Source organism: Citrus clementina, unplaced genomic scaffold (genome assembly GCF_000493195.1).
Source record: "Citrus clementina cultivar Clemenules unplaced genomic scaffold, Citrus_clementina_v1.0 scaffold_2, whole genome shotgun sequence".
NCBI lineage: Eukaryota > Viridiplantae > Streptophyta > Magnoliopsida > Sapindales > Rutaceae > Citrus > Citrus x clementina.
This window is the reverse complement of record NW_006262688.1, coordinates 10,615,922-10,638,110: the sequence shown is the minus strand read 5'-3', so window position 1 is coordinate 10,638,110 and position 22,189 is coordinate 10,615,922. Positions and strand designations below refer to the sequence as shown.

The following is a 22,189-nucleotide window of genomic DNA, read 5'->3' as shown; positions in this document are numbered from 1 at the left end:
TCAAATCGAATCCAATCCAAAATAAATTTCAGATTCTGTTTAACCCGATTCAAAAACCCAATTCATTATTTGGTTCATATAAGTTCTTAAAATTAAATTACATTTTATATTAATCCAATTAAATTGAATTGATAATTGATAATTATATAATTTCATATGAAAATTTATATCTTATATGGATCTTATATGAAAATATATTTTTATTTCAAGTTTAAATAATAATTTATTTCATAAACAAAATTAACTATATTATACTTGCTCATAATTTTAATTATGTTGTATCGACTTTATCGATCAATTTTAATTTTAACCTTTAAAAGATATATAATATGATAAATTGACTCATAATTTTAATCATAACATATACAAGTGTTCCAACTTCGAACTAAATTGAACTTTCGATCATTCAATCACTATATTAAAATTAAGAAGCGCTCGGTTGAATGAACTATTTGCATTTATAGTTAAAGGTCTCTTAACATGAGTAGTCATAAACCTCTCAACAAAATATATTTGTAAGTTTTAATTAAAAAAAATAATAGTAATAATAAGTCAATTCACTTAATTTTACAAAAATTATCAGTTTTTCTAGAGAATATGAAGTTATCATTATTCCCATAAAGAATTAATAACTAACACATTTTATTTTTCTTAATTTTTTATAATATTAATAATTTTTTATTATTACAGTGAAAATTATATTGCTTATTAGTTAATAAAAAGATTAATCATGAACATTGATTAAAACATTAAAAATGCACTCTAAATTTATAAAATTATATTGATTTTCTAGATTTTTAGCAATGAAACAGTAATTTCGTCGCCAAAAATTATAGGTGCTAAATATTTTTTCAAATATTTAAAATAAGGCGCCATTACCCACTAAAATATTGGCACATTGTTACATTTCGTCATCAAAAGAATATTTTGCTACCAAAAGAAAATTGTAGCTAAAAAAGCATTTAGCGATGTTAACTTTTGTCGCTAAAGTAAACCTTTTGCGATTCAAAAAATGGTCGCTAAATAACCATTTAGCGACGAAACATTTCATCGCTAAAACTAACAAATGGTGATGAAAATGTTAATCATCGCTCAAAATATTTTTTAGCCACAAAAACCAACTATTAGCGACGAAAAAGTATTTTTTGTGATGAAAATGAAAATGTTGTTAAAGCTAAAGATACTTTTAGCGATGCATGATTTCATTGCTAAAAATAAGCCATGGCAACAAAAAATAAAATCGTCGCTGAAAAAGATCTATAGACTATAGGCACGAACATAGGTGTGTATTGTGGATATTTTGTAATAAAATATCAAATGGAAAAGTGGATTTGTAAAGTTTTTTTAGTGGTTCAAATAGTGTCACCCATAAATTAAAAGTGAGGCTATTTAAACTTATAAAATTACTCTTTAAACCTATCTTTCAATAAAAAATTGTATTGCAAAATTAACCCTAAACAAAATTACTAAAAGGGACAAATAATTTAATTAATTATTAATCAAACTCAACTCTTTGCACCTACCATAAACCCTAATCCTCTCCTCAACAACTAAACGTTAAATTGACTACTTTTTTTCAATTTTAGTATTCATATTAGTGTGATTCATGGAGTCGATCGTGTAGATCAAGAAGCAATATTTTGCGAGTGGATTTAGTAAGCTTTTAACGATCGACCTTCTATAGAAAGGGGGTGGTTTATCAATGGGGTATTAGATAAACAAATATCTATTTGGGTCATTAAATTAACTAAATTTCCCAAGACAAATAAACAAGGAGATATTCTCTCTCATGTTAAGAAAGAACAATTCATATATTTCCACAAATAATTCCAGTTCAAGGGAAAATTTCCCTTATTAAATTTCTCTGGAATAACTCATTTTTTTGAGGACAAAATAGTGGAAAAACTTTCTAGGCCAATAAAGAAAAAAAAATTTCCTAATAAAATTCGTTTGGAATAACTCACTATTCCTTAGACCAACAAAGAGGAAAAATATTCCTAAGACCAATAAGAAGAAAAAGATTCGTAAAAGTAGTTTATTTTTTCATATGCCAAGAAAAAGGAAAAGTTTCCTAGGCCAATAGGAAAAACTTTCCAAGGCCAACAACAAGAAAAAAACTTTCTGAGGCCAATAAGAAGGAAAAATGTCTTAGACCATTAAAGAGGAAAAATTTTATTATACCAACAATAAGGAAAAACTTTCCTAGACTAATAAGAAGGAAAATTTACCGAAGGCAATGTAAAGAAAAAACTGCTCTAGGCCAATAAGATGTCTCATTTTGCATGAATTAGGACTAGCATAAATAACATTAATTCACGAAAGGAACACATTATTTTTAGAGATATTAAAATGAATAAATTGTTTATGATTTGAAATAATTTCCACATCATAGCTATCTTTCCACAACAACCAAATACCGCTAGAAAAACCAATGGCTTCAACTTTATGAGACTTGTCAAAACCACTCTTTCTGATAAATTCATCAGCCTTTATGCCATTAATTCTAGGTTCGAAGATAGCAACCATCAGCGGTTTATAAGTTTTCACAAGCGTCCGAAAAGTCTGACGAAAGTTTGGAGAAGCAGCTCCTTGAACATTCCTAAACATAATTGAATCAACCATTTAATTAAATTAAGAAAACAAAAGAGATATGAACCTTAAGCAAACGGCTCAATAGCCTCCTAAATCACTGCCATGACATTCTCATCATCCAGGGACACATCGCCCTCTGATGAGACCAGTTCGGTGTCGTTGTCTCCCATATAATCACTGTCATATGGTTAAAATACTTTAGCCCAGATTAAAATAGTTTCTTAATTAACTTCGGCACTGATTGAAGCAAACATTTATTATTAATTGGTTTATTTTTTTATTTTACTAATTATTAATTTTCGAATGGAAACTACTAAAACTCAGATTACACCCAATATTTAACTTCATTGTATATGTTGTAACATATATTTCTGATATTATTATTTTTTGATAATTTGCTGCCATTTTTTTATGTACTATTCTTGCGTTTTTTTTATTTTTTTTTTATTTTGTCAATTAATTAGCTGAATGCCTCATTTATACAATTCACAGTTGGAAGCCTCATTCAAGATAATTACTTCAATAACTAGCTGAATAAATGATCATGGTTGAATAGATCGGTCGAGGTACTCATTTTTTTTAATGATTGTGTATTACACGAAGGATTATTTGTTTTTTTCCTTCATATTTATTGGGAATTGAATAGTTTATTCGATCCTATTCGAATAAGTATGAAATTTTCGTTCAATCCGATTTAACTCGAATTGGATGGAATTTAATATTTCAATCGTGTTCGAGTGACTTTTTCTGTTAATCTGAATAATTAAAATTGCATTCTGATGATTTCTTCTCTTAATCTAAATAATTGAAATTTGATCGGATTGATTCGAATTCGATCTAAATCCAATTTTACCCGCCCTTAATTAAAAATCTCAAAGATTACAAACAATATATAGACAGAAAATCTTCTACTTAGACAATTGACTCACAGCAACTCAAATCAAATTTAACTAGCGCATTAAAAAAGATGCCTGAACGAATCTTTATGTCAATTAACAAATGGGAATCTATGATACTTCCTACCCTAGTGGAACCCTATTGGAGTGTTTGAATAATAAGAAACAATAGATTAACGTTTTCAACGAGGTAACGTAATTAATCCGCTGCTTTGGATCTGATGATAAATTGCTATATATAAAGAGCCTTGAGTCTTCAGGGTTCACACAACTGGGAATATAGCCTTAAAAGGAATATGATTAATGGAGAGAATGCTGCTAGCAGCTCTGAGCTTCTTAAAGCTCAAGCTCAGGTGTGGAATTGTACATTCAATTACGTCAATTCCATGTCACTAAAATGTGCCGTTGAGCTTGGCATAGCAGATATCATTCACAGCCATGGCCAACCCACGACTCTTTCACAAATAGCCTCAGCACTGTTGAGAATTAAATAAAACGGCATTGAATGAAGCTTTCAAAGACAGAATCTGCACTTGTCAAAGGGGTAATATGCACTTGTCAAAGACAAGATCCGCGCCGAACGGATTGACACATTTCCTTCCGTATTCACTTATGTAATCTTTGAAAAAATGTAGCCTCTGCATCTATAAATAACTCTCAATGTATAATGCTTTATTTAAGAAATGAAAACACGTTTCTTCATGGTATCAGAGCCATGAATACGCTCAAGTTTCTTCAAGTTCCGCTGCTCTGTTTGTAACAAAAACAGAGGAAACCAAATTCCTCCCACAACCATTTTTCCCACCATTTTCTTTCTTAAACCCATTCCTACCATTACAGATATCCATGCCGATCAAGAAACAAGCCACCCATACGTAAAAAACTTGAGTTTACAAATTTATCAACAATCCCATCAATTTTCCGAGAGTGTTTTCCTCAAAAACCAAGAACACCATCACAATTCTCAGTTTTCAGTGAGGAAACTGTAAACATTTCGCATTTAAACACATTCCCACGCGCTCCCACGCGCCACCCGAAGCCACGGCCAGTCAACCACGCGCCACTGTCATCATTCACGCGCTCTCACGCGCTCCAGAGGTTGAAGAAGACGTCAGCCGACATGTCGTTTTTATCTCAGAAGTGCAGCAGTCAAAAAACGACGTGTCGTTTTTTGTTATATTAAAACCGACATGTCGTGTTTAAATTAGAGATAAAACGACGTGACACTTAGTCTCCAGAAGTGCAGCAGGATTAAAACGACATGTCGTTTATATTCCACCATAACCGACATGTCGGTTTGGCAAGCAGTGGTCAAACGACCTATCGTTTTGTTACCTAAAAAGGTTATTTTTTTTCTTCTTTCAATCTAGACGGAAAAAAAACAAAAAAAAAGAAAACAAATAAAAAAACAAAAAAAAAGAAAAAAAAGAGAAAAAAGAAAAGGAAAAAAAACAAAAAAATGGAGAAAACTCCAACTGAATCTAGTCCTGTTGTCATTCAATCTGTTCAATCTGATGGAGTATTTAATGCTGGAATTATCCTCACTGAGACAAACTACGATGTTTGGTCTCAAATAATGGAGATGCATCTTGCAGAAAGAGAAAAACTCTCATATATTCGTAGCAGCACAAAGCCATTTGAGGAATCTTCAAAGGAATATGAGAAATGGTATAGTGAGAACCAAAAAGTAAAAAGATGGTTACTCATATCCATGTCTCCGGAGATCATGAAGCGATATTTACGAATTCCTACAGCCTACGAAATCTGGGATGCATTATCAAAAGCCTTCTATGATGGAAGCGATGAATTACAAGTTTTCACTCTAAACCAGAAGGCATTCTCTACCAAGCAAAATGGACAACCACTCTCTAAATTCTATGGAGAATTGGTTGAAATATTTCGAGAACTTGATCACCGAGATAAAGTGGTCATGAAGGATCCAGAAGATGTTGTAATATACAGAAGGTCTGTTGAAAGATTGAGAGTGCACATTTTTCTTGCTGGGCTAGATGAAGAATTTGACCAAGTTCGTGGAGAAATTCTACGAAAAGACATTATCCCAGACTTAGAAGAATGTTATTCTCTGATCCGAAGAGAAGATATACGGCAAAGCAAACTAAACAAGAAGGTCGACTCAGAAACGTCTGCTATGATAGCACGACAGCAGCCTCAAAGGAAGTTTGTTGACAAGTCATCACTCCATTGCACTCATTGTAGAAAGAAGGGTCATACGAAAGAACAATGTTTTGAAATCATTGGATATCCTGACTGGTGGGATACTCGAAAGAAGAACACCAAGCATGGATCAAAAACTACAGTAGCTGAATCCACATCCACTACAGATCTTAGAAAAGAATCTTCAGTGCAAATCGCAACCTCTGTCAGTCCAGGTAAGGCCCTTAAAACTCTTACACCTGTTATTAATAGTACATGGATAATTGATTCTGGGGCAACTGATCATATGACTTTTGATTCTCGACAAGTTTCTCAATTGAAACCATCTTCACAAAAACATATTTCCACTGCAAATGGAACCACAACCTCAGTTATTGGGGAAGGATCTTTACGACTCACAAATGAATTAAATTTAGACGCTGTGTTAATTGTTCCATCTTTAGATTATAATCTTTTATCTGTGTCTCAATTAACCACTTACTTATCATGTGTTGTAATTTTTTGGCCTGATCATTGTGTGTTTAAGGACATCCAAACGAAGCAAACGATTGGTTATGGTATTAAACGAGGCAACTTGTACTACTTGGAGATGTCATCAACAAACACTGGAAAGCTAAGCCCCGCACTAGTCGCAGATAGTTCCATAAAAAAAGGGAAATCAGAAATTTGGTTATGGCATAGACGTTTAGGGCATGTGTCATTTGGTTACTTAAAAAAATTATTTCCTAGTTTGTTTCTGAAATTTGATGTTTGTAACTTTAAATGTGATGTTTGTGAACTTTCAAAAAGCCATCGAACTACTTTTCCATTGTCCTTAAATAAAAATCTAGTTCCTTTTATGGTAGTACATTCTGATGTATGGGGGCCATCTAAAGTTTCTACAATTGGAGGTGCTCGTTGGTTTGTTACATTTATTGATGATTGTAGCAGAATGACATGGATTTTTCTGATGAAATCGAAAGACGAAGTAAACTCTTTATTTCAAAGATTTCATAAGATGGTGACAACTCAATTTCAGACACAAATTCGAGTTCTACATACTGATAATGGAGGCGAGTATATGAGCACAGCAATTCAACAGTTTCTGAAATCACAAGGATCTGTCCATCAAACCACTTGTGTGGGGACACCCCAACAAAATGGCGTTGCTGAACGAAAAAACAGACATTTACTAGAAGTTGTTCGAGCATCACTAATCCAAGCCCACATGCCATTATCTTATTGGGGAGAAGCACTGGCATCCGCAGCATACTTGATCAATTGAACACCATCAAGCTCCCTTGGATTCCAGACTCCTTTCCAAGTTCTGAATGATGCAATTATGTCACCAAATGTGCCGAATCTGCCCCCACATGTGTTTGGCTGTGTTGCCTTCGTTCATTTGCCGCAACAAGACAAATTATCTCCTCGAGCACTACGTTGTGTGTTTGTAGGGTATGCCTTACATCAAAAGGGATACCGATGCTATCATCCACCATCAAGAAAAATATACATCACCATGGATGTCGTTTTTCATGAAGATATCATGTACTACTTGTCAGAGTCTGAATTTCAGGGGGAGTATAATGAAGAGGAAATTCATACTCTTACATATCTTCTACCTGAAGAAAGTCAATCTTCCATTGAGATAGTAAACCTTCAAGATACTGGAAAAGCAAATGGTGATGATTCGCAGGCTGAGATATGTGAAGACACATTTGGGGAGCGCAATAACTCAGACATAACTGCAATCGAGAATGAGTCACATGAAGAAATACCTAACCAATCGTCTGCAGAGGATGTTCCTACCACAAGTCCAATCAGAAGAATTCTTCCCCAGCGTCAAAATAGAGGTATCCCTAAACCCACATATGAGCCTGACTTCTCTAGTAGAGTCAAATACCCTATGAGTCATTTTGTGTCTAACCATCGCTTGTCAGAATCAAATCAGTCATTTGTGAATCAATTATCTGCTGTATCTATTCCTAACAGTGTGCAGGAAGCTTTAAAAGATCCAAAGTGGAAAGCGGCTATGAATGATGAAATGAGATCTCTTCAGAAAAATCAAACATGGGAACTAGTTGATCTTCCAACAGGAAAGAAACCAATGGGTTGTCGATGGATCTACACTATAAAATACAAAGCAGATGGCTCTATTGAACGATACAAAGCAAGACTCGTAGCTAAGGGTTACACCCAAACCTACGGGATTGATTATACTGATACATTTGCACCGGTAGCAAAAATTAATACTATTCGTATCTTATTATCATTAGCAGTCAACTTGGATTGGCCAGTGCAACAATTCGATGTAAAGAATGCTTTCCTCCATGGAGACCTGTCTGAAGAAATTTATATGGATCTGCCACCAGGATGCAGTGGACCAGAACGACTCAATCAGAAAGTATGCAAATTGAAGAAATCATTGTATGGGTTGAAGCAATCCCCAAGAGCATGGTTCGGGAAATTCACAAAGGCTATGGTTCATTTTGGGTATAACCAAAGCAATTCAGATCATACCTTATTCATTAAAAAACGACAAGGTAAAATCACTGTCCTTATTGTCTATGTGGATGATATGGTAGTTACAGGCAACGACGAGGAAGAAACAGAGGCTCTTCAGAAGTACTTGTCAAGAGAGTTTGAGATGAAGGATTTAGGTGCCTTAAAATACTTTCTTGGAATAGAGGTTTCTCGATCTAAGGGAGGAATCTTTCTGTCTCAAAGGAAATATGCCTTAGATCTATTACACGAAACGGGAATGACAGCTTGTCAGCCTATTGACACCCCAATAGAAGAAGGACTGAAGTTTTGTATTACTTCAGACCAAGTTCCAGTAGACAAAGGAAGATATCAAAGGCTGATTGGAAGATTGATGTACTTGTCCCACACAAGGCCAGATCTTGCTTATGCATTGAGTGTTGTAAGCCAGTTTATGCATAATCCCGGAGAACAACACATGAAAGCAGTAATGCGGATCCTGAGGTACCTGAAGACAAATCTAGGAAAAGGAATCTTATTTTCCAAAAATGAAGATTACAGCAACATAGAAGTTTATACTGATGCAGATTGGGCCGGGTCAGTTAGTGATAGACGCTCTACTTCAGGATACTTTACCTTTGTGGGAGGAAACCTTGTCACATGGAGAAGCAAAAAACATGTCGTTGCCCGTTCGAGCGCTGAAGCAGAATATCGAGGCATGGCCCTTGGGATATGTGAAGGGTTATGGATAAGTTTTATCTTAAACGATTTGGGCTATCCATCACAACAACCAATACAACTATACTGTGACAACAAAGCTGCACGAGATATTGCTCATAACCCAGTTCAACACGATCGAACAAAACATGTGGAGGTAGATAGATTTTTCATCAAGGAGAAATTAGATGAAAAAATCTTAGAACTGCCGAAAATTCGATCAGAAGATCAACTTGCAGATATTTTAACGAAGGCCATTTCAAGCAGGGCATTTACAAAATTCCTAGACAAGTTGGGTATGCAAGACATCTATACACCAGCTTGAGGGGGAGTGTTGAGAATCAAATAAAACGGCATTGAATGAAGCTTTCAAAGACAGAATCTGCACTTGTCAAAGGGGTAATATGCACTTGTCAAAGACAAGATCCGCGCCGAACGGATTGACACATTTCCTTCCGTATTCACATATGTAATCTTTGAAAAAATGTAGCCTCTGCATCTATAAATAACTCTCAATGTATAATGCTTTATTTAAGAAATGAAAACACGTTTCTTCAAGCACTCAATATAAAACCAAATAAAGTTGAATGCATTCAAAGCGTCATGCGCATTCTAGTTCACTCGGGCTTTTTTGCTCAGCAAAAAAATGATGAGTATTTTCTTACACCCGCTTTTAGACTTCTTCTTAAGGATACGCCCTTGAAGGCAGCACCATTTGTGGATCTTGTTGCTGATCCCTTATATACAACTGCGTTTCATTGCTTGGGAACTTAGCTGCAAAACGATGATCCCACGCTGTTTGAGACAACGCATGGGAAAAAAGTTTGGGACCGGGTAGCTGATGAACCCAAATTTAAAAGCTTATTTTATGATCTCATGATCACTGATTCGGAGCTGATAGCTGGGATTGTGATTAAAGATTGTAAAGAGGTGTTCGAGGGGTTGAATCCCTGATTGATGTCGCTGGTGGCACAGGAACCATGGCAAGGGCCATTGCTACAGCTTTTCCTGATATTAAATGCACTGTTTTTGATCTTCCACACGTGGTTGATAATTTGCAAGGGACTAATGATAATCTGGACTTTCTTGGAGGGAACATGTTTGAGGCAATACCTCAGGCAAATGCTATTTTACTCAAGGTAAAGGATCTCTTACTCATCCAATTCTTCTTCTCTAGTTTTAAAAATATTTATAATTAGTGTATGAATCCAAATTGCGCCTAATGGATCTGACCAAATTGTACTTGTAGTGGATGCTGCATAACTGGAATGATGAAGAAAGCGTGAAATTACTAAAGAAATGTAAAGAAGCAATTCCAAGCAAAATGTACGTAAAATATAGTCTACTTGTCTACCATATTGTCCATTTTGTGTATAGGATTCTCATCCTTTTCTATAGCTTTCTTACCATCTGTTATGTAAGTAAAATATAGTCTACTTGTCTACCGTATTGTCCATTTTGTGTATAGGATTCTCATCCTCTTATATAGCTTTCTTACCATCTGTTATGTAAGTAAAATATTAATCCACGTCAATTCTCATCGTTTTTCAGAGCTTTCTTACCATCTGTTATGTTAGTAAAATATAAATCCATGTCATATCGTGATTATAATCCTTTTATATAGCTTTCTTCCCAAATTACCCTTCTTTACAAACCAAAAGCAATTTTCTTTCTCCCCTTTTCGTCAAACCAAAGGTAGCTTTCCACTCTTGTATCATCAACCAACGACGACAGCAAAAGGCAACGATAAAAGTGAAATCTGATCATAATCTATCCGGATCCAACACTAATCGGCATCATATAGTGGTATGAGTTATTTTCTGAACTTGGTTGAGAGTTTCAGTGAACTGCGAGTCGTGGGTGAATCTGGCAACAGGCTGCCTGTCGCACGAAGAGGCAGATTCATTGCAACTGTATTAATTTGATAGGGCTCAAATAATTTATTTTTTATTTTTATAATTTCAGGCTTAATGGATTCAGTTGTATTTGAATTGTGTTACGATAATTGGTAGGAGACATTAGAGGATGGCCGTATGGAGTATGTGAATGGTAAAAATAGAGTTTTTTTGGTTGGGAAAAATTATTTGTTTGATCAGTTATTGACAAGAGTATACGAGGTGTTCCAAATAAACCATAATGAATATAGTATTACAATGAAGATAACTTTGAGGTTTAGTAACACATTACATCGTATATGTGCACTGCCCATAGATATATTTGATGAAGAAATGATGAGGATTGTGTTGCATATGGCATCCAATGTAGCCAATTTTGGATGCATTCCTATATTCGTGACCACATCACCTCGAGTTCCAAGCGAAGGTATTGAGCCACATGTCGATATAGAAATTTCGTTTAGAGCAAATATGTCTGGCCCCGATAATGAAGAAGAGGTGTTACCAAGGACAATATCGGTGCAGCAATATTACTCTCCAATCCACAACAAATATGACAACATTCACTACTAGAAAAATGGGCTACCATGACAGAATTTTTGTGATAGATATTAGAAAATTAGTCATTTATCATAAGAATATGATAGACATATGATAGAATTTTCGTACATCATAAATTCATGACAGATTTCTGATAGATTTTTTATATATCAGATAAACATGATAGCGTATTAATATTTAATCAAACCGTGGGTTTCGAGTGGAATTAATTTGGACATAAAACGACACCGTTTTACAGATTTAAAACATTTTTAAAATAAAAATATTTATTTAACATTTAAACGCTATCGTTTCAGTATATTGTAAACCACAAACACAAAAAAAATTCTAAGTGTTGGCACCTTTGACCCATCACTCCATCAGCAAGGGCTGAGAAACCAAAGCAGTGAAACCCCTCAAAATCCGTTTATTAACATATTTTAATCTGCAAATTGGTTTTGAAATCCGTTGCATGGAAACCGAAATCATAGTTTATGCTATTGAAGGAGCCTTCCCGTCCTTATTTTGAACCCCCATTATCTTTAACCCCCATTATTTCGAACCCATTGTTTTTAGGAACAAAATCACCACATATGCTCATTGTTGCGCCTTCGCGTCCATTATTGAAGCTGTCGGTGTCACTATTTCTTTGTATTGTTCAATCGGCGTTGGAGAAGCCATCCTGTAATCGCTGAATCCCTAGGTTTGTCATCAATTAACTTTTTTAAATTTTATTCAGAATAAATTAATTGGTCATTATAAAATTAATTGTTAGTTTTGTTGTTATTTCCCTTATTTGTTCATAATTTATGCCCTAGGTTTATCTTTATTATTACTTTTTAATTCTCGTTTGTTTCTGTTGTTATATTTTTTGTTTATTTTTTAATTCAAGAAGCTTATACTTTGTCCTTCTATTAAATCTAGAAATTGCTCAATCATTTAATTTAGCATGTCCTCATCTTTTATTTAAAAAAAATTTGTTCTGAATCGCAGGATTTCACTGCCCTGTTCCCTTTCAAACTCGATTTCTAACATCAGGTTTGTTCAATTTTTTACTTGCCTTTCCGTTCAATGTTTGAAAAATGTTTGCTGCCAATGGTTTGTATGAATATTGTTATATTCTGTAAATTTTTAGTCAGAGCTTGCATGTGTGTGAAGTGATTTTGGTTGATGATATAGTACTTTTCATTTACTAGTGTCTTTTGTTGGGATGAATCCGAAACTGTGGTCCAATGGTGTTAGACATTTTCTTTAATGATTGTGAGCTAGATTTTGTGTAATTTATTGAGTTAAAAAGTAAGGCCCCCTTTTCAATTGTCTTTTTTATGTTTGAAGGAAATGGTACCATGTGGGGGCAAGTTTGGTCATGTGGACCAAGTAATGTTTAGTTGGTTATATATATATAGTCTTGTGGTCCATGAAATGCTGGATTGCTAGAATTTTTTTTTTAAATAAATGTTAAATGTATGTGGGCCAAGTTATTTAGGATATTATTAGTTGGGTATGGTTAGTCGGTGGTTTTGGTCAATGATGATAGCATGTTGGTAAAGTTACATTTGTTGCACATGATGACAAGTTTTTTTTAAACTTATTTATTTCATTGAATTTATAAATTGAATATTAATAATGTTTTGTTGCTTAATTTATTGATAATGGAAACCGTTTATCATTGCTGCCCATTAGTACATTGTGTTGAAATTTATCTCAATTATATGTCAGGTACTAGACAAAAAATGGATAAATCTTGGCTTAAATATGATAGATTGTCCGATGAGTATGAGGCTGGTGTGGAAAAATTTATTAAGACTGCAGTTGAAAGTAATCAAGAAATTAGTGTTGTTAGGTGTCCATGTGATAAATGTCAGAATTTAGCATTTCATAGGCCTAAAGAAGTGAAAGATCATTTAATTATATGGGGTCTTGATATGTCATACAAAACATGGGTTTGGCATGGGGAAGATATCCGCAACAAATCTCCTGACAATATAGGTTGCCAAAATGACAGTGGATATATGGATTATGATGGTGGTAATACTGTTGAAATGGTTGAAGATGCTTTTAAGGATTGTGATAGTGATCTTAAAGCATTGAAAAAACTATTAGAAGATTCTGAGAAGCCTTTGTACCCTGGATCAAACAAATTTACCAAGTTATCAGCTTTAGTTAAATTGTACAATATAAAGGGCAGATATGGGTGGTCTGATAGTAGCTTTTCAGATTTGTTGAGTGCTCTTTCTGACATGTTACCGGAAGGAAATGACTTGCCTGTATCAATGTATAAAGCCAAACAGACAATGAGTGCTTTAGGCTTAGAGTATATCAAAATTCATGCTTGTCCAAATGATTGTATACTCTATAGAAAGGAGTATGAAAGCCTTTCTAATTGTCCTACATGCGGTGAATCTAGGTGGAAGAAAAGAGATGGTAGTGTTGCTGCTTATAGGAAGGGGGTTCCTACAAAAGTGTTATGGTATTTCCCTCCTATACCTAGATTTAGGCGTTTGTTTCAGTCCTCACAAACTGCCAAAGACTTGACTTGGCATATAAATGAGAGGGAAATAGATGGTAAGCTTCGACATCCAGCTGACTCACCGGCATGGAAGTTAGTTGATGAAAAATGGCCTACCTTTGCTTTAGAGCCTAGAAATCTGCGTCTTGCCCTATCAGCTGATGGCATTAATCCTCATAGCTCTCTTAGTAGTACGTATAGTTGCTGGCCCATTCTTCTTGTAACATACAATCTTCCACCCTGGTTGTGTATGAAACGAAAATTTATGATGTTATCCTTATTAATTTCTGGTCCACAACAGCCCGGTAATGATATTGATGTGTACTTGGCACCACTAATAGAGGACTTGCAAACTCTATGGGATGTTGGTGTGGAAGCTTATGATGCCTACAAAAAAGAGTTCTTCAATTTACGGGCTGTACTATTGTGGACTATAAATGACTTTCCTGCTTATGGGAATTTGGCGGGTTGTACGGTTAAGGGTTATTATGCTTGTCCTTATTGCGGTGAAGATATGCCAAAATGTAGACTTAAACACAGTAAAAAAATTGCTTATATTGGCCATCGCCGTTGGCTTCCTCATGATCATCCCTTTCGAACTCAAAAGAAACCTTTTAATAATAAACATGAAAGAGAGCCTCCTCCGAAACCATTGAATAGTGAGGCCATTTTTCGAAAGGTGGAGAGTATTGAAAACAAATGGGGTAAAGTGAAAGATAAAAAGCGCAAAAAAAGAGGCGAGAAAAAGGATGATGATGACGATCGTGTTTGGTGGAAGAAAAAATCAATATTCTTTAAGTTAGAGTATTGGAAGTACTTGCTTATTCGTCACCAGTTAGATGTTATGCACATTGAAAAAAATGTTTGTGAAAGCATCTACGGAACATTACTAAATATCCCGGGAAAGACCAAAGATGGCATTAAGTCGAGGTGGGATCTAAAAGTTTTAAAGATTAGGCAAAAATTGGCACCTGATGTTAAAGAAAATAATCGTACTTTTTTGCCTCCAGCTTGTTACACCTTGACCAAAGAAGAAAAGAAAAGGTTTTGTGAAGTATTAAAAAGCATAAAGGTTCCTGTAGGTTATTCTTCAAACATTCAGAACCTAGTGTCAATGAAAGACTTAAAACTGCAAGGTTTAAAGTCTCATGACTGTCATGTTCTCATGCAACAACTTTTACCTATTGCTTTAAGGTCTATCTTACCAGATCATGTTAAATATGCCATTATTAGATTGTGCTTCTTCTTTAATTCCTTATGCGCAACGGTTGTTGATGTGACCAAACTTGACCAAATGGAAGAAGATATTGCGTTGACCTTATGCTTGCTGGAAAAATGCTTTCCGCCATCCTTTTTTGACATAATGATCCATTTAACCATCCATTTAGTTAATGAAGTTAGACTATGTGGGCCGGTATACTTAAGATGGATGTACCCATTTGAGAGGAACATGAAAGGCCTAAAGGCTTATGTTCGAAACCGTAATAACCCTGAGGGATGCATAGCTGAGAGTTACATTGCCGAAGAGGCTCTGGAATTTTGTGCAAAATATGTTTCAAATATGCGTACAATTGGGCTTCCTCCTGGACATGTTGAAACCTCTTCAATTGATAAGCCTTTGCCTGGTGGAAAATTTGAGCATGTTGATCATTCCTTAATTCATCAAGCGCACCTATATGTATTGCAAAACACAGAAGAAGTTCAACCATTTATTAGGTTTGTTAATGTTTAACCTTTAATTTGTTCCTTTACTGAATTATTTTTAAAGAATTTGAACAGTAGCTTAATATGTAAATGTCAAATATGTAGTGAGCACATTCAATGGCTAAAGGGTCATCATTCACAAAAAGCCAAGAATGAGAGATGGTTGAGCAATGAGCACAACCGCACCTTTTCAACTTGGCTTAATAAGAAGGTTAATAATAGATGTTCCATTATATATTCTTTTTAGTAAAGTTATTGTCATGTTTATACAATAATTCATTCATTACGATTATTATTATGTAGGTATATGAGATGATAGATGATGATGAAGATGTCTCGAACATCTTGAGGTGGTTATCTCAAGGACCCCGTCCTTTTGTAGTTAAGCACCCAGGATATGACATCAATGGGTATCGTTTCCATACTCGGGAATGAGACGAACAACGAGTTCATCAAAATAGTGGAGTTAGTCTTATTGCAGTAACTTTACAAGTAGCAAGTGCCAAAGACAAAAACCCTATTCTTGGTGACATGTCTTACTATGGAGTTATTAACGACATATGGGACCTTGACTACCATATGTTTAGAATCCCTTTGTTCAAGTGTGATTGGGTTCAAAATAATGGGGGTATTAAAATTGATGAATTTGGCTTCACTTTAGTGGACTTAAATCGCCTGGGTCATAAATCAGACCCATTTATATTGGCTTCACAAGCAACACAAGTCTTTTATGTCACTGATCAACTTGATAAAAGATGGTCAGTTGTAAGTCATATACATCGTAGATGTGTTCCAAAGAAGACAAGTGCTGAGGATATAGATATCATGATGGAACACAACCCTCTGACCAATGGGTTACCAAATATTGAAAATTTAAATTACGCGGACAGATATGCAAGAGATGGCAAGCATGGCATCTGGATTGATGCTTGAAAAAGCTGATGGCATTTACTGCTTGTATGTCTTATAATAGTTTTGTGTTACGTTATCTTTTATTATTATATTTTCCTTGTATTGACTTTAGATTACCTTTTTTGACATTATTTATATGTTATATAATGTTCTAATACTAAATGTGCATTTATTGCAGGAGCAACCTTATGGATAAAGGAAAAGGACTTGCTGATGAACTCTCTAACGAGGAAAGTATTGATTATTCGGGTAATGAAGAGGTTCCTGATGAAGATAATTCAAGGGATGAGGAGGTTCCTGATGAGTTTCCTAATTCAGAGGATGAAAATGATGTTCCGAAGAGCAGTTCCACTGTGAGAGGACCAACTAAAAACTCTGGCAGGATGAGGATGAGTGGCGGGAAGCTTGTAGTGAGGTACAATGGGCTCGGTGTACCTGTTGGCCCTGAAGCTACTGAATTAGCAAGCTTTATTGGGCTGTTGGGCCGTACTTCTATTCCAGATATTAACCAAGAATGGAGAAAGATTACTCCAGATTTAAAAAGCCGTTTGTGGGAGTTTATTAAGGTAAAATGATTATTTATATTTATATATCAGAATTGAATAATGTATATGTTAAACTATTTGATCATTATGCTATGTATTTTTCTCAGGAACGTTTTATTGTTCATCCAAATAGTAAGAAGCAAGTTTTCCAAGCACTTGGTAGTGCATTCAGAAACTTCAAGTACTTGCTCACCACAAAGTATATCTTGCCACACAAGCACAATCGTAAAAGGCTGAAGCGGCCACCTTTTCAGTACAGTCATATTCCTCAAAATGTTTGGGATAAATTTGTGAATTCTAGATTGTCCACTGAGTTTGAGGTGAATAATTTTAAATGTTAAACATTTAGACATTTCATAAAACCATCTTTAAATCTAATTATGGATTGTTTTATGTAGAGAATTAGGCGTCAACAGCAAAATAAGAGAGCTAACAACAAGTGGAACCATCGTTTAAGTAGAAAAGGATATGCTGGATTGCTTGATGAAATTGTAAGTACTATGATACTAACTTGACCATTCTTGTATAGCTATTGGTATAAAGATGGTTGGTTTGATGATGATAAATTGGCAAACCTTTTGTTTTAATTTACTGCTTGCAATTCATGGTTAGTTAAGGATGCATACCAGCTGTGATATTATTATTTTTTTAAACTATAGTGCTCGGAAACTGGACTTGTCGAAACTGAAGTTGACAGGAGTGTAGCATGGAAGCGTGCTAGGAAGATGAAAAACGGTGAATATGATCCTGATGTTGATTCAGTTGTGAAGAAGATTGTAAGTAATAGCAAGGTTTTTTTTTTAAGTAGGTTCTGTTGGAAAAAAATTGATATTCATCAATATGATTATTATGCAATTAGGATGCACTGGAAGAGAAAGCTAAAAAGGGAGAATTTAAAGCTGATGCAAGAAATGATATTCTTGCACGTTCAATTGGAAGGCCTGCCACTTCTGGACATATGCAGGGTGTTGGGAAATTTATATCGCCTAAGATGTACTTTGACACCCCAAACAATTCATTTCAGATGCGACAAGAGCGACTAAACATACTAGAGAGGTTAGATAAGCAAGAAGCAGAGTTGAGTGATCTGAAGAAGAAGATTAAAAAGCAACCTCGACATTCAGATGTTGGAAGCTCAAACTTTCCATTAGATGAGCAAACAATTGAAGATGAAGCTGAAGAAATGACTGCTCGTAATGAGGACAAGGTATGATACAGATTATTGTGCACAGTCAAGTTAAAAAATGACTTAAACATTGGATTTTAGACAATTTTAGCCGTAGTCAAAACCGTAATAACAAACCTTTTTTTTTTTTGGCTTGTCAGTCAATCGGCATGACAAGGAATGGATCACCTGCAAAGAAGAAGCACGAAACGTTGACAAAGAAAAGGCAATCACCTAGGAAGAGGAATGAGTCACCAAAGAAGCAAGTGACTGCTGATTGTCCTGGAGACAAACCAGAAACTCCAACGAAAAGGCAATCACCAAGGAAGAAACAAGAATCACCAAAGCAGCAAGTGATGAAGAAAAGGCAATCACCAAGAAAGAAGAAGGAATCACCAATGAAGCCTCACAAGAAACCAAGAATGACTCTTGATTGTCCAAGAGACAAACCATGTAGTCCAAAGAAGAAGACATCACCAAAAAAGCCTCAAGAGAAGCCACTGTCAAGAAGAAGAACAAGGAATTATCATATTGTGCATATGAACCGGGTGCCTGGGCTTGTAATATTTGCAAATCTTTGTGAAAAGAAGTTGGCTCAAATGGGTTATTATGTACCTTATCAGTTGGATGAAGAGGTATACAAGCATCCAACTAAAGCACATATTGGTCTCGATGAATGTCAATCATTGATTTCGATGAAAGAGCTAGGAGCAAATCATATGCATCTATACATCGCGTAAGTTTACAAAATCATAATTACTAGTTTATTTTCAATTTTTAGTTTATTACTTCCTTTCTCTGGTTTCTTTTTTTTTTAGTGATATTTTTTATTGGCAACATTCTCACTATTTCATCATCTTAATTGCATCAGGATGTTGCATGCACACATGGCGAATGATATAGTGGGCAGACCATTTAGGTTCATACACACAGGACTCGTATCATCAGCCCATGATAAGGATGCCTTTGCTACAAGGGTAAAAAGGGCACAATTTATTGCCGAACGGTTGAACAAAGCAAACAAAGGGCAAATGATTTTCATGCCATATAACCCTGGGTACAGTTCTATTTACTTTATATTGATGATCATTTACTAAAATTGATTCATAATTTCAATTTCTTTATGTAATAGTTTCCATTGGGTGTTGATTGTAATTGATATGACGACAAAGCAAGCGTTTTATCTGGATTCTACGAACAACGATTTGGGTGACGACAGTGACCTGAAGGACATAGTTACCAAGTATGGTGATATTGTATTTTTAATATAATTTTATGTATCATGTTTATTTACTTACTGCATGTATTATAATGTAGTGGGATATCAATGCATGTTGCGGTGACTGGTAAAAAAAGGGTGAAACCACATATCACAAAAGTTTTGGTAAACAATCATGACTTTCTTTTTTCTTCTTTTTTTTTGGCAGCGCATGACTTGTTAATATTTAATCACTTGAAAGAATTCATATGCATATGTATTAATGATTATTTTGTTGATGATATAGTCCCCAAATCAACCAGGGAGTACTGAGTGTGGATACTATGTGCTGAGGTTTATGAAAGACATAATTGCAGACCCGAGTTTACTTCTCCATGATGTAAGTACACATTCTTTCAGATGCATTGTCGGATTTCTTCACTTAATACTTTTAACTATATATAGTTTACTTTAGTCTAACATGTGATCATCATTTCACAGTTTAAAGGGAAATGTGAATACACTCAAAGTGAGCTTGATGAAGTGCGTCTCGAGTATGCTTCCTTTGTGTCTGAGCTGATAGTATGAGCAGTGGAGTTGATGATGATATTGTTTGATAAAGTCTTAAGTGGCAGTGAATTTTGTATGCTGGTATTGTTCCAGATGATAGTGAATCTTGATAAAGTCTAAGTGGTAGTGAAATTTGTATGCTATATTGTTTGATAAAGTCTTAAGTATAGTAGTGAATCTTGATCAGCCTGGTAGTGTTTCAGATGATATATAGTGTTGTGATGTTTTTGTATGCTGGTAATGATCCAGATGGTAGTGTTGGGATGTAGATTTGTGATAATTGAATAGATGATGTTTTGACAATGTTATGGTTATTTCAAGTGATGATTTAGTGATGTTTTGATAATATTGTTGAGATAATTTGGATGTATTGATTTTATACATATTGTAATTTTTAAATTTCAATGGAATTTATAAAATTATAAAATAATAATAATATTATTATTAAAAATATTAAAACTTATGTTCTAATTTTTAATATTTTTAATAATAATAATATTAATATTATTTAAAATATTACAAATTTATGATTTTAAAAAAATTCTTTTAATAATATTATTGTTTAAAAAAATCACATCGTGACACCATATTAGAATCATAAAGTTGTGACACATAATTACGCGCCATAATTTAAAATTGAATTAATAATACCCGCCAAAAGATTTTTCACAATAAAAAAAATTTACCACTAAAATATTAAAATGACGTTGCTTTTGTTGTGACACATTTGTGATAGCTATAAGCTGTCACATATACCTATGATAGATAAATTACTGTCACAGGTTTGTGAGAGGGGCTACAATGACAGATAGAAACTCTGTCATAAACAGGGTCGGATGACAGATATTCTCTGTCATGGTAGCCCATTTTTCTAGTAGTGATTGATGATAACGGCATTACGTTACAGGATGTTGGAGCAACGGTATTTCCAATAAAGACGTCGTTGGAGCAACGGTATCCTCCGTATCACAACAATGATTTCCGGAACAATGATGATCTTCATGATGAGATAGATGGGGATAATGTTTGTGCAAAACCTTCTAATAGTATGAGAGACACTCATTTCAATAATAATGGTGATGATAGAGGAGCCGGTCACATTTCCCATGAAAAACGACCCCATGAACGGTTTCAGAAGTACTCTATATCATCAATTTCGTTAAGCCAATCGAAATTGATTTGACAGTGATTTATTCTTGCATTTAGTACTTTGTCCACAAAATAAAAGAGCGCAATCTTTAATGCGTCCATATTGTCCATTTCCTCGAATTTCAACTTCTTAAATAATGCATCGAATTCCTTAAAATTGATCTTGCGATGCACACCACCAAAATACGTATTCCGTAGCCTATGCACCGTTTTGTTATTTCTTAGTTCGTTATCAACACCATATGAAAGTCCAGTAACCAGGCACCATTCTACAATTGACAAGCGAATCAAATGCTCACCAATTTGAAACCATAACTGATCCTCACGGCTATCTTCTTCATGGGCCACTTGCCTCAGTGAAAGATTGTGCAAAATTACCCGACTAAATGGAAAGCTTCGACACTCCAAAAAATGCCCAAATATATCCTTCTTGAATAGATTCAACTGTCGCTTTGTTAATTTTTCCTCGATGGCTTTTGCGACCGAAGATAAATTACACATGCTCGAAATTCGACCCGGAAAGTGATTGGCATAACGAAAATACATCCTACCTACTTCGATATCCGATGATTCTGATTTCGCCATGTATCTATAATATTTATAACATTATTACATTGCATTTACAACAAAAATAAAATAAATTGAGTTGACGGAAAAAAATGTTAAACCCAATGTAATTTAGTGCGATAGTAGGGGTGCGTGCGCGCGCTGCTGCCCAGTGACGGGCGCGAGCTAGCGCCCTTCGCTGGGCAGTGGTTCAACATTCCCAAAACAACACTCCCAAATCAACACACTCCCAAAACAACAACAACCACCACAAACACCACCACCACCATTATTCTCAAACTACAACCACTATTATTCTAAAATTTCATTTTAAATTAATGAAAATAAATAAAATGGCTAACCTAGGTGTTGTTGAAGGCTGTAGATGATAGATCGGATGCCGATGAGGGATGAAGCCACCGCCGACGAGGGTTGATGTTGCCACTGATGATGAGAGATTCTTCAGTTTGGGAGAGATGGGTGAAAGAGAGAGTGTTGGGGGAGAGATGAGAGAGAGGGGTATTTTGGTCTCAAAGGTTTTTTGTGGCTAATGTTGATAGAAATTTGTTTGGGGGTTAAGATGGAAAAAGAAAAAAATTTTATGGTTAATAGTGTA

The 22,189-nt window shown here is 34.9% G+C and overlaps 2 protein-coding genes across 2 annotated transcripts; both read left to right on the top strand.

The window, feature by feature from the left end:
• Nucleotides 1–13,008: 13,008 nt before the first annotated feature.
• On the top strand, nucleotides 13,009–15,923 carry LOC112100875. The gene is made up of 3 exons (XM_024190739.1): nucleotides 13,009–15,500; nucleotides 15,594–15,699; nucleotides 15,792–15,923. Exons 1-3 carry the CDS (start codon nucleotides 13,009–13,011, stop codon nucleotides 15,921–15,923), a joined length of 2,730 nt encoding a protein of 909 aa, XP_024046507.1.
• A 466-nt stretch (nucleotides 15,924–16,389) lies between these two features.
• Nucleotides 16,390–19,207, top strand: LOC18051850. Its single transcript, XM_024190737.1, has 8 exons — nucleotides 16,390–16,445; nucleotides 16,579–16,966; nucleotides 17,053–17,265; nucleotides 17,344–17,436; nucleotides 17,605–17,721; nucleotides 17,805–18,152; nucleotides 18,272–18,846; nucleotides 18,982–19,207. Exons 1-8 carry the CDS (start codon nucleotides 16,390–16,392, stop codon nucleotides 19,205–19,207), a joined length of 2,016 nt encoding a protein of 671 aa, XP_024046505.1.
• Nucleotides 19,208–22,189: the final 2,982 nt, after the last annotated feature.